An 11,991-nucleotide genomic window follows, 5' to 3' on the forward strand; every position below is an offset into this window, starting at 1 on the left:
TATGTTCCGCACTGTCCTCAAGAGTGCGCACGGGCTCACGGCGTCTTCGCCCCCACTTTAATTTTGGGATTCCCTCATATTCTATTAAGGAAATCAAACAGGCCTTGTCACCGTCGATCAAAAAACCGACGGTCTAGAACGGCCCATCCGGGGTTCCGCCTGGCTAAGCATCGTGCTTCTCCAGCTCACTGCCGGTTGGGCGGATCAGAAAATACCAGCCCTACGATGACGATCGGACGGTTCCTTGGCTTGCGAGCCGCTCGCTCTTGGACATACTCGACCGGCACGTTTTGTCGGTGAACCGGGTACCTCTTACCAACACGAATTCGGACGAATGAAACGTTGCTACGTAAGAAATTTTATAAACGTGATGAACATCTATTGGCTTCGGTGTCTGTTCGCTGCGTTCTATGATGCTGCGGATGAGGAAGGGTTGGGCTTGATGTGGTTAGATGCTAATCATTGGGTGGAAAGAAGGAAAGGCGTGCAGCAAATCCAGCTGTTTCAATAAACAACTCTCTTAAACACAGACTAACAAACTAGCAGTGTGAGTTGGATCTAATTAGGCATACTACGAGGGTAAACATGTGCAGTAAAAACTTGGATTTTAAGTTAATTAAGGTTGGCAGATTTGGTCTCACGTGAGGTAGAAACCCTTGAAACAAGTATCATATTCCACTTTTCCTGTTTAATGTTTGCCACTTTGCTCGAGCATCATATTCCAAAGCTTAAGCTAATGATAATGCAGTCCTGTTCAACTGGAAAGTGAAAGGATAAGTTAATATTTGTTAATATTCTCTCTCGACTCTCTCTCCATTTATCACAACATCATAAGGGTGCATATGTTTTGTTTTAATTATTTAATTCGGATAGACGAATGATATGGTAAACATCAGATAAACACTGGTAATTAGTAACATGTGATTGAGTGAGTCTAATATTTATTATGAACTAGATTCAATGTATCACACTGGTAATTAAGTTTATGAGAAGTATATCATAATTTTTGTAACTGGTATCTTCTATCGGAGCACCCGAAGACCACTATAAAATGACTCTTCAAATATAGTCCTAAGACATACTTTTTTTTCTTTGAAAGACATACTCTAATGACATATGCCACCTTAATAAAGTGAATATTCTCTTATTAAACCGAATATTACAAGAACAATGTTATATAGATTTATCTTATCAGCTAGGAACTTTCAAAAATGGATAGTTACAAGTTTTACATAGCTATGAACTTACTAAAACTAATGAATTTTGTCAAACAAACATTAGACATGATTTTTGTTGGAATCAAACATGAGTATCTTTGGCTCTCGGATCTAATAATTATAGGAAGAAGTTATCGATATTCTCGTCAGCCCGACGTTGTCCGAACTCGTGTGCACAGGGTTGCCCAGGATGCTTCCAAGGTGAAAATATTGAGCTCTCGAGATGCCATCTACACGAAAACTGAGGTTAGAAGATGTTTCTCGACTCGATTCATCCTATTCCCAATTTAGTAACCCAAGATAAGTGAGTGTAAATGCGAGTGGTAAAAAAGTGATATACCCTTTCACCATATTGAAGATGAGCTTTTATCCATGTGAGCGACAAGGAGGATAGTTTATAACTACATGTCTTAGACCTTTATCTATATGGGCAAATAATGGATGATGACATTTGTCTTCTCCTTTCACCCTGGACATCACGTATATGTCATATGTCGAGTGATCACTGGCTAACGATGCTCTCCTTATCATTTATCCCCCTCCCCTCACAAGATGTGCTTCGAGGGCTCTTGCAAGAGGGATCCGAATTATGATATATAATTCATCCAACATATTGAGCTTAGACCTCCTCAACTATTTTTAACTTTGAGCATTTGGTAGATGTTGACAGGGTCAGGAGGTGTCCGATCTGTGCTTTGAATTGATGACCGTGTCCCTCTATAAACGATTGCTCCTCGTCAATAGGTCATCCTCAATAGTAAATCAATCATTGTCGACGTGAATTCGCCCCTCCTTCGTGCATGGAGTATGACAATGATGAGGATCAATTTCATGATCTATGTGGCTAGACAATGATGAGAAGGGGGGGTCGGGTGCCCGACCTCTATATCTTGGGTGGAGTAAGGGGTCAGGTTTCCCAACCTCCATGCCTCGGGCTAAAGGGATTAGGTTTTCTGACCCCCCTAGTTCAGTGAGGATTACAGGCAATGGGTGCAAGGGTTACTATCGGGTTTCCTAACCTCCACGCCTTGGGAGGGGCTAGCTCGATGAGGACCGCAATGAGGGGTGCTAGTGATGCTAGCGATGGTCCATCACTAACCTATCCCTCCCCTTATACTTGCCATTTAGGTAGGCTGTGAGATGAGTCGAGGTAGGCTTTAAGCGGTGCAAACGTGGGCTCTTCCTCTGCTCATCCCCATGGGACCTATGTTGGGCAACGAGTCCAGAGTGAGGATGCTTCGAAGCCTCTAGTTACTTACTTGCCCTTATTCTTTCGCTCACCGTAAGGTGGGCCATGAGGGGGGGGGAGGGGGGGGGGGGTGTGTTATAGGTGGTGCGGTGGTGGGCTCCTCCTATACTCATCCTCGAGGGATACATGTCGGATAATAGGTCCACAATGAGAATGCTGTGAAGCTCCTTGTAGTTGACTTGCCCCCCCCCCCTTTTTTTTTTTTTTTCATGGGCTTCTATTCTAATGAGCAATATTGGACAGTGGACTATGCACATCAAGTAAAGGAAGGGTCAATACTCAACCTCCATTTTCCGGTGTAAATTTAACATAAAAAGATTGCCATGTACTTTTGGATTCAGAGTTTTGTGACATTTTTTTCGTATAAATCAGTACCATTTACAGAAGAAAATTTTAAAAAGCATCATTTGTTTCTTTCGTTATTTCTAACTTACTTTGGCAGTTGAATTGACTACGGTTCGCAATAAATAAAAGCCAGGAGAAACCGGATGAACCTCTGCGGTGGCTACATCATTCGTGTCATACGAGGTGGCATGTACACGTGGTGGATAAGCGGGTAAAGAACCACCCTATACGACGATCTGATTGAAGAGATTGATTGTGCACCCACCTTACGCCTGACGCGATGCAACGGAGAAGTGCGATCGTCCGTGGTGCGTTCAGCGCCAGGTCAGTTAGCCCATAAGCTTTTGTTGCGTCTCTCTCTGTCGCGGCTACCTGCCTCTCAATTGGGTGGACTTTTCTGGGTCCCACTGATTAAACGTACCACCCCGTCGATGGGTCGATAAGGCATTGCTCTACTAAGATTTAGTCACTGCTCCGTGGAATCACAGCTTGCCACCTCCGCCTCCTAGTCTGACGCACCACACGCCGCACGTGTTTCACAAAGTGCAATAATTCGCTGACCGGCGGTCCACTACCTGACGAATACCCGCTCTGTGGTTGGATATAGTAAGCTAGAATCCGTTGACACCACGAGCTGTAAGACAGGTGACAACGTGGGTAACTTGACAACGAGTACCCAGAAGTATTGCCGTTTCACGAAACCGCTAGCCACGTTGATGCCCCCCACCTTGGTCTAATTACTCGTCTCGCGATCAACGACCCACTCGGCAGTCGTTCTCCACTCGGATCCCGTGTCCCACTCGTCCACCTGGGTGTTTCACCCAATGGACGGCAGGATATCGGACGCGTCAGAATCAGAAGCCATTCCACACACCCGCGTAAGCCGCGGTTGGCGTCCTTTTGGTCTCCGCCCTTTCCCCGAATGAGAATGATTCGACCCAACCGCGTTCACGCGACCCTCCTTCCCCACAACCTATAAATTAGCTCCGCCTTCACATTCATTCCCATCCATCATTCCCAAGTCCACCAAATCAGAAAGTACTCTCGACCGGGGGAGCAGCGGCAAGAAACCCCGCCGACAGTGGAACCATTCATGACCGCTAACCAAACTCCTTCACGCTTCCCCTCCCCCGCCACCGCTTTCGACGACGACCTCTTCTCCTACTACTTCTCCTTCTTCCACGACACTGCCGCGGCCTCCGACCCTCAACCATCTTCCGCTCTTCCCTCGCCCATGGAACCCAACCCCAACAAGCGCCCGCGGGAGGATGACCTATCCCCCAGCCGGCTCGTCGCCTTGAAGCCCTCCTCCTCCTCCTCTTCCCCCCCTCCCGTCGACGACGACGCCGCGGAGCAGGAAGAGGCGCAGGCGGTGCCTCCAACGGTGCAGCCTGGGCACCGCCGTCTCTGGGTCAAGGACCGGTCCAGTGACTGGTGGGACTATTACAACCACCCGGACCTCCCGGAGGACGAGTTCCGACGCGCCTTCCGTATGTGTCGCGCTACCTTCGACTTCCTCTGCGATGAGCTCGGCTCCGCCGTAGCCAAGGAGGACACGGCGCTCCGCGCCGCCATCCCCGTCCGGCAGCGGGTTGCCGTTTGCGTGTGGCGACTTGCCACTGGCGAGCCTCTCCGGCTCGTCTCCCGGCGGTTCGGCCTCGGTATCTCCACCTGTCATAAGCTCGTTCTCGAAGTCTGCACCGCCATCCGGAACGTTCTCTTGCCGCGATTGCTCCTCTGGCCCGCCCCATCCGAAGCAGCCTCCGCAGCCGCGCGCTTCGAGGCTCTCTCCGGCATCCCCAACGTCGTCGGCGCCATGTACACAACCCACATCCCCATCATCGCCCCCAAGGAGAGCGCCGCCACCTACTTCAACCGCCGCCACACCGAGCGCAACCAGAAGACCTCCTACACCGTCACCATCCAAGGCGTCGTCGACCCCGACGGCGTCTTCACCGACGTCTGCATCGGGTGGCCCGGGTCGATGCCGGACGACCAAGTGCTCGAGAAATCGGCGCTGTACGAGCGCGCCAACAGCGGCCTCTTGAACAACCAGTGGCTCGTCGGCGGCGGCAGCTACCCTCTTCTGGACTGGGTGCTCGTCCCGTACGCCCAAACGAACCTGACATGGGCGCAGCACGCCTTCAACGAGAAGATCGGGGAGGTGCAGCGCGTGGCCAAGGAGGCCTTCGCCAGGCTGAAGGGAAGGTGGGGATGCCTGCAGAAGAGGGCCGAAGTGAAGCTGCAGGACTTGCCCGTGTTCCTCGGTGCCTGCTGCGTGCTCCACAACATATGCGAGACGAAGGGAGAGGAGATGGACCCAGAGCTGCGGTGCGACGTGGTGGACGACGAGATGGTGCCCGAGAACGGCGTCCGATCGGCGAGTGCCATGCAGAACAGGGATAGCATTGCTCATAATCTGCTACACCATGGCCTTGCCGGAACAGCTTTCTTGTAGACTCTGTTTCCGGGTAGCTATCTGTCGTTCTTCTGGCTTCAGACAAAGACAGAGAAATGAAGTCAATGTCAAAGGGGGGAGACCGTCCGGGTAACGCCTATGATATTGAATGGTACTGAGGAACAAAAGCATACTAGGAAAGATTGGTGTTTCTACCAACCCAAAAAGGTTTAGACATTGAGAATGAAGTCCTCCAACAACATGATTTGAATGCATTAAATATCATTTTTTTTAATTTAGTGGAATAAAATTAGCACGTACTTTGTTGATTGTCATTAATTATATTGCCAAACAACAATAATAGTCGATCAAAATTTTTAATGAAAATTTCAATCAAATTCGAATGATTTCGAGTTGGACTGTACTTGAAGAGTCTTGATGAATGCGATGATCGGTTGTCGTTGCCACCGGCGGTTGGAAACCAACGAGCACCGCCTGTACTTTACACGCATCAGAAAGAGAGAGAAAGACTAAATTGTGGGTCCCTTTGGATTCTCTAACTCTGCGCGGGAGTCGGTCAACCTTTTGGGTTTCCTTCGTTGGCTCTTGGTCTCGTTGTAGTCGCTCGAGGACCTCTTCCGTCTCAGTCGTGTCATAGTCTTTGCCCCGTCGGCGGTAGCGGATTCTTGCTCTCCGTTCTCCCCCTCTCTTTCTCTTTCAACGGCGACGCATGGTAGTCTTTCCCTCCACGCTCGACTGGCGTCGCTCCTGCGATTTCCGTAAGGTAATTTCTTTTGCAGTTTGCTCCAAATCGTTGCGGGTCTTGCTAGGGTTTTAGATCTTAGGTGACGTCTCGGGAGCTGGATTTTTTATTGTGCGTTTGTTCTTCTTTTCTTTGATCTGGGCTTCGCTTCTGCGATCTTCTCGGTAGGGAATTCGATAATGGAACTTTGTCGCTTCTTGTTTTTAATGATGTATCTGGCCTTTAGGAGTTTATCCACTTAAAATTTTGACCAAGGGATATCGATGAATCTCCGTGTTTGCTTATATTTGACAATTCATTTCTCTCCCCAGGGTTTCGTTTTAATATGCTCAAGCACGGTGCTGATAGGTAATTCACGCTTACGAAGTTGTATTTTTGTTTGTGTGATGAATATTGTTTGATGGTCTGAATCATCACTCGAAGAACGCGTCCTTTGCGATTGCGTAAAACGATGAGAGTTGAGCATTTTGAGTGAACGTTGTTCTTTCTGTCAAGCAGTAGCCTTTTATTTGCTTTAGATTGTTTTTATCTGGGTTCTTTAGCGATTCATCAGTACATGTCTGCTTAAATCACTTTCTAACCTATTATGACTATCATGACTTATCCTAAAATGCAAATTGATCAACAAATGTCACTTTGTGGTTTAGAATTTTGTTCATAAAGGAAGTCAAACATGTACTGAATTATCAATTTAGAGATAGATAAGATAAGCAAACATGCTCAAGATGCCTTTGTGATGCGAGTACAAATGTACTGAATTATCTCTAATTTTATCAATTTTAGAATTATCAATTTTAGTACAAACATGCTCAGCAAACGTGTACTTAATATGCTCATCAATTTTAGTACTAAAATTATCGATTTTAGTACAAACATGCTCAGCAAACATGTACTGAATTATCTCTAAAATTATCAATTTTAGAGATAGGTAACACATGTACTTAATATGCTCAAGATGCCTTTGTGATGCTGAATGCTCAAGATAAGCAAGAATTTTTTTCATAAAGGAAGTCAAACATGTACTGAATTATCAATTTTAGAGATAGGTAAGATAGTGCAAATGTTATGCAATTGATAGTGCAAGTGTTTTGCAATCTCAAGATGCTCATTCATTCTCAGAGATGCCTTTGTGATGCGAGTCTCCTGAATAATTATAAAGCCATATCAGTTGCTTTTTTATTACTATCTGTCTATATATGGGATGAGAATTCCATAGGAGGGCTGGAATATCCTTTTCCATCCTTTTTCTGATACTATCCTCGGCTACAATTGGCGTTCTAGCAAAGAGTTGCATTGTTGGGTCATTCTCACTTTTCGTATTCAAACCTTAACATATTACAACAAATATTAGATCAAAGTAGTAGTTCTCCAAGGCAACTCTATTTTCTATTCCTTCTTTACCTATCCCATTCCAAACATGGCTCTAATAGCTAGTTTGTTAGTGATTGTTAGTTCATTACCCATGATGGTTTCAACTTGTATTCTTGTAATATTTGATATGATGATTTGACCATATTAATAAAGTGTCAAAACTAAGTGATACTATTTGTTATTTGCATAAGATTGTTCATTTCCATGTCTAACCACAGTTGAAGACTTTAAATTCATAATGAGAAGTTTGAAGAAAAAAGAAAGTTCGATCAATGTGCTAGATCATACAAAAACTGTTGTTGTTGAAGCATATTTCATCTAATGCATAGAGACCATGATGCAGCTGATTTAGGAAAAGGAGTTCAGATTAACTCGAGTCTACATTAGAGTTACGTTTTGGCCTTATTAGATTTATGTTAGATCTTTTTCATACTATGACTAGGTAGTCATTGTATTTTCATCTTATACTTGACACTGTAATCATAAACTCCTTTGAGTTGGTATATCTCAGGTCACGTTCAATTCAAGATGATCTAGCGGCCAAAGAATTCTCTATTTTAGATTAGTGGGCTATTGACTTATATTGCCTAATAAGAATCAGTAAGGAAAAAGTATTGGCCATACACAATTAATATTGGAATGATCATTTGCAATGAGTTTTTTTTGGTTAATTGATAGAATCCTAACAGATCTGGAATATATTTTGTTTAGCAGCAATATCATGCAGTTTTGTCATGAATTGGTTTCTATCTTGAGCATCCAGCTTGATGTTAGATGCAATATGATTTAATCTAATAGGTGATTAGGCATTGCCTTTTATTTTTAGAGGTGTTAGAAAATGTATAATGTGATGAAATCTTGCTACTTTCTTGTGTTAACTTCCAAACAAGTTTTATCTCTTTCCTCATTGTCTTTATGTTAAGTTTGTACTTTAAACCATGGCTGTTTCTAGAACATGTAATGCTTTTTATTTTCATGATCTGCAAGAAAACTTTCACTGGCTCCTGAATTGATTAAATGTTACTGTTGCTGATTCTTGTTTCTTACATGATGACTAGCTTCAGGTCTAAGTGAACAAACTTTCATTGACCAAGACACAATTTCCATATAATTACTATTTTTTGAATTACTGTATGCCTCCCGAGATAATGAGAGTGCCAAGAACTTGGGGCTTCATGGTGTTCGCATTGAAAATTCTGTTTACACAGTAAATACTTGCTTTCCTTTTCTGTTTGATAAACAACTAATCTTTTGTAAATTACCATTGGTGGAATATCATGTGTTTTTTATAATGTTATTCTTGATAACACCAAAATACCAGAGGGAAATATATTAAATTTTGCATAGTCAACCTCCTTTATTTGATGTACATGATTCAATCGTCAGTTGAAAATGAGAATGGATGAAAGTTGCAAAGTAACTTCTCGAACAAAACTTAGCTCTGAAGCTGCTAAGAGCTTTATGGTGATAAGTGATGATGAGTGTTGTCTGAACATGTAAGTTTCTAAAATGTGTTCACTCGGGATAAAGTTCATTACTTAAGTTTACATAGCCATTTTATATCTAGCTGATGGGGTCTGGTTATCACCAGGCTTGTTTCAATCTCCAAGCTTCTTTTCCATGGTTTGTAAGATTCATAATTTTCTTCTGTGACGAGATACTATCCTGGTGCTTCTTATTCACTTTATGGGATTCTGGACAATCTTCATGTTGCAGTTCCAAGGCAAAGAAGAGGTGGAAGCTAAGCTCCAAGCTATGAACACAGTTTCCGTGTTGGGTATAAAGTTATTACATTAATCTACAAACATTTTTGGCTTGTTTGCTGCATAGTTAATATACAGCTGCCGTGAACAGAGCAAAGATGGTAACTATTACATTAGTAACCACCTCAGTTTCAAAGTTATGTACCATAAAACGCTGAATCTGACGATGCTCAATTTGTTGGCTTTGAGGTGATTCCAAGTTCCAATTGGGTACTGATGTTCGTTCAGCTTCACAGTCCAATAAGTTCTTTTGGCAATGTCTAGCATCATGCTGGCTATAGCAGTCACAAGTTTTGAAACATTATCTTGCTATCATTGTACTGCAGAGATACAGCATGGTGAAACTTTTTTTCTGTTAAGTTTAAATGAGCGACAACTACAGCACAAATCTTGCTGAAATATTATGTGATAAATTTGGAGATATAAGAAAACAAAGATATAGAATAAGTGATCTTTTTGCAAATGCATATTAAATAAGATCGCAGAAAGATTGATCCCTAAGCTTCCAAGCAGTGGAATTTATATTGCTGTCTTGTTTAGTTTCAGCAGTAACTATTCTTCTCTGATTGATTATGAGTGTCTTCTAGTCGGCTGCTTGGCTTTATAAACTTTGCTACAATATGAGCAATATTTTGTTTATTAAATATCAGTAGTTTGTATGAGCTGCAGCTTTAAGCCATTCTATAGTGAATAAATATACTGTATTTGACTGGAATGAAAATAAGAAGTCCAAGATTGATATCCTTTTCCTAGAATAGCAAAGACCAATGACAGTTCTATGTTAATCGTTTGATAGGCATTCCTGCTACAATTTTTCTGTATGGCCTTAGATGTAAGAGATTGAGAAGCCTTTTTCAATAACAAAAGAGCTACAATTGTTGTCTGTAGTAACAAGAGAATAATATAATTTATCTACCTTGGCTAGTTGCTGTTTCAGAATTGGTTTTCCTATCTACACCCACATTAATCTTTCTACTGTCTATATGTTCTGACTTATATATATGGATGTTTTTTCTGTTTTACCTGAGTCATCTCGTTTCTATCATGATCTATATCTGTTCTAATTAATCTGAAGCACTTTCAAACAGTGTTTCCAAAATTTGGCAGTTTTTTGAACTGTTAACTGATTTTTTGTGAATGGTTAGCCTGGGCCATAAATGATACATTCACATTGCTTTTGTATTGAATAAGATTCATTCAAATTTGATCGTACAAGTGATTACATTTCTCATATGTTAATTTAATGTTATATATTGGATGATAACCTACATAAATTTTCTTTTCATCTGCCCCTCGGAATAAGTTGATTCATGATTTTTTTTTTACCTCATGTTTGGTCTTGTGAACAGTGTGAAGCATGATTATAGTGACTGGGACAATAAGAACCCTAAAGTTTCTACATGCAATGACACTAAAATAATGCCTGGTGGCAATACACCCCAAGAGGTAGTTGCCAACAACTACATGGTCATGTCTTTAGACCGCCAATCAACTTTGGGCTTCTTTGTGTTTATTGAGGAGCCAGAGTTCAATTCTTTGTGATGACTTTGGTCACTATGATTTTTGCACTACGAGGCTCTCTCTCCCTCCAACCATGGAGGTCTGATGACTGCTATGGTTCTCCTGTGGGTTTTTATGGGCCTATTTGCTGGATTTTCTTCAGCTTTCCTCTGTAAATATTCACGGGCACTGCTTTTATGTTTCCTGGCATTGTCTTTGCCATTTTCTTTGTGCTGAATGCTCTTGTTTGGTGGGAGAAATCATCTGATGTAGTTCCCTTTGGGACTATGTTTGCCTTGGTGTTACTATGATTTGTCATATCTGTTTCTCTGATGTTTGCTGGGAGCTATATAGGCAACAAAACGCCAACTCTTGAAGATCCAGTGAAGACAAACAAGATCCCCAGGCAGATACCTCAGCAAGCTTGGTATATGCAGCCGTTGTTTTCTATGCTAATTTACGGTGGGATACTACCTTTTGATGCTGTTCTTATTGCACTCTTGTTCGTCCTGACCTCGATGTGGCTGATCCAGTTTTATTACATCTTGGCATCCCTTCTTCATCTTCATCATCCTTGTTGTGACGTGTGCAGAAATAACAATTGTGCTTTGCTACGTCCAGCTGTGCCGTGAAGACTATTACTGGTCATGGAGGGTGTAATTTGACTGCAGGTTCTTTACAAAGTTAGAGATAACTAAAGTGGTCTCTGTAGTCATTTACTTGTGAGTACATGTTCATTGTATCATATGCATTCTTCATGTTGAATGGCATGGTTTGCTTTTATGCCTGTTTTTAATTTGCCCACAAGATATATTTATCTGTCAAAATAGACTGATCAGGTTGTGGCAAACATGAGCTTTGGTCTGCTGCTCAACAAGGAGTTGTAGTTGAAGGATAAGTTCGACTTAATATCAACAGCTTCGGAGCAAGCATCATTTTTGTTCAAAAAAAAAACTTGTAAGAAGCTAGGAGGACTCGAATTAGTTGGAGTTACTTGTAGTTCTTTAGTTAGTGCCATATCGGCCAGCATTTTGTTAAGGTTTTGGTTTGGATCCGTGATGAATTGATGCTGAAGGTGAGTTTTCCGTATAATGTCTCATATTCACAATTTTTAACCAATAAAATTTTTCATAATTATTTAATAAATTCTAAAGCTGTTAGGATGAATTTTCTAATTTTTTTTTCTAGAAGATGCTCATATTTCTGTTTTTCTGATATAGGATTTTTTTATTTTTTTTAATCCCATAAATGTTCTTCCCTTTTATTTTTCGCTAGTTGTCTTTCGTTTCATCGATGTCGTCTCGTTACCTTTCTATTTGTCGTACTTATTGCCTTTGTCTTTATGCGTCATTCCTTGCTCAACACCTCGTAACGGGAGTAGAAAG

The 11,991-nt window shown here is 42.2% G+C and overlaps 1 protein-coding gene and 1 pseudogene across 1 annotated transcript; both read left to right on the plus strand.

Annotated features, from left to right (window-relative positions):
• The first annotated feature begins 3,809 nt into the window (after positions 1–3,809).
• On the plus strand, positions 3,810–5,544 carry LOC103986984 (protein ALP1-like). The gene has a single exon (XM_009405147.3). The coding sequence runs from the start codon at positions 3,905–3,907 to the stop codon at positions 5,267–5,269; it is 1,365 nt and encodes a 454-aa protein (XP_009403422.2). The 5' UTR covers positions 3,810–3,904; the 3' UTR covers positions 5,270–5,544.
• Positions 5,545–5,669: 125 nt separating this feature from the next.
• LOC135641114 (transmembrane 9 superfamily member 7-like) lies at positions 5,670–11,393 on the plus strand (annotated as a pseudogene).
• The last annotated feature ends 598 nt before the right edge of the window (positions 11,394–11,991 follow it).

This window comes from Musa acuminata, chromosome BXJ3-6, assembly GCF_036884655.1.
Source record: "Musa acuminata AAA Group cultivar baxijiao chromosome BXJ3-6, Cavendish_Baxijiao_AAA, whole genome shotgun sequence".
NCBI lineage: Eukaryota > Viridiplantae > Streptophyta > Magnoliopsida > Zingiberales > Musaceae > Musa > Musa acuminata.

Excerpts from the sequence above, each read along its gene's own strand:
- LOC103986984 (XM_009405147.3), top strand. The coding sequence starts at position 3,905 with ATGACCGCTAACCAAACTCCTTCACGCTTCCCCTCCCCCGCCACCGCT.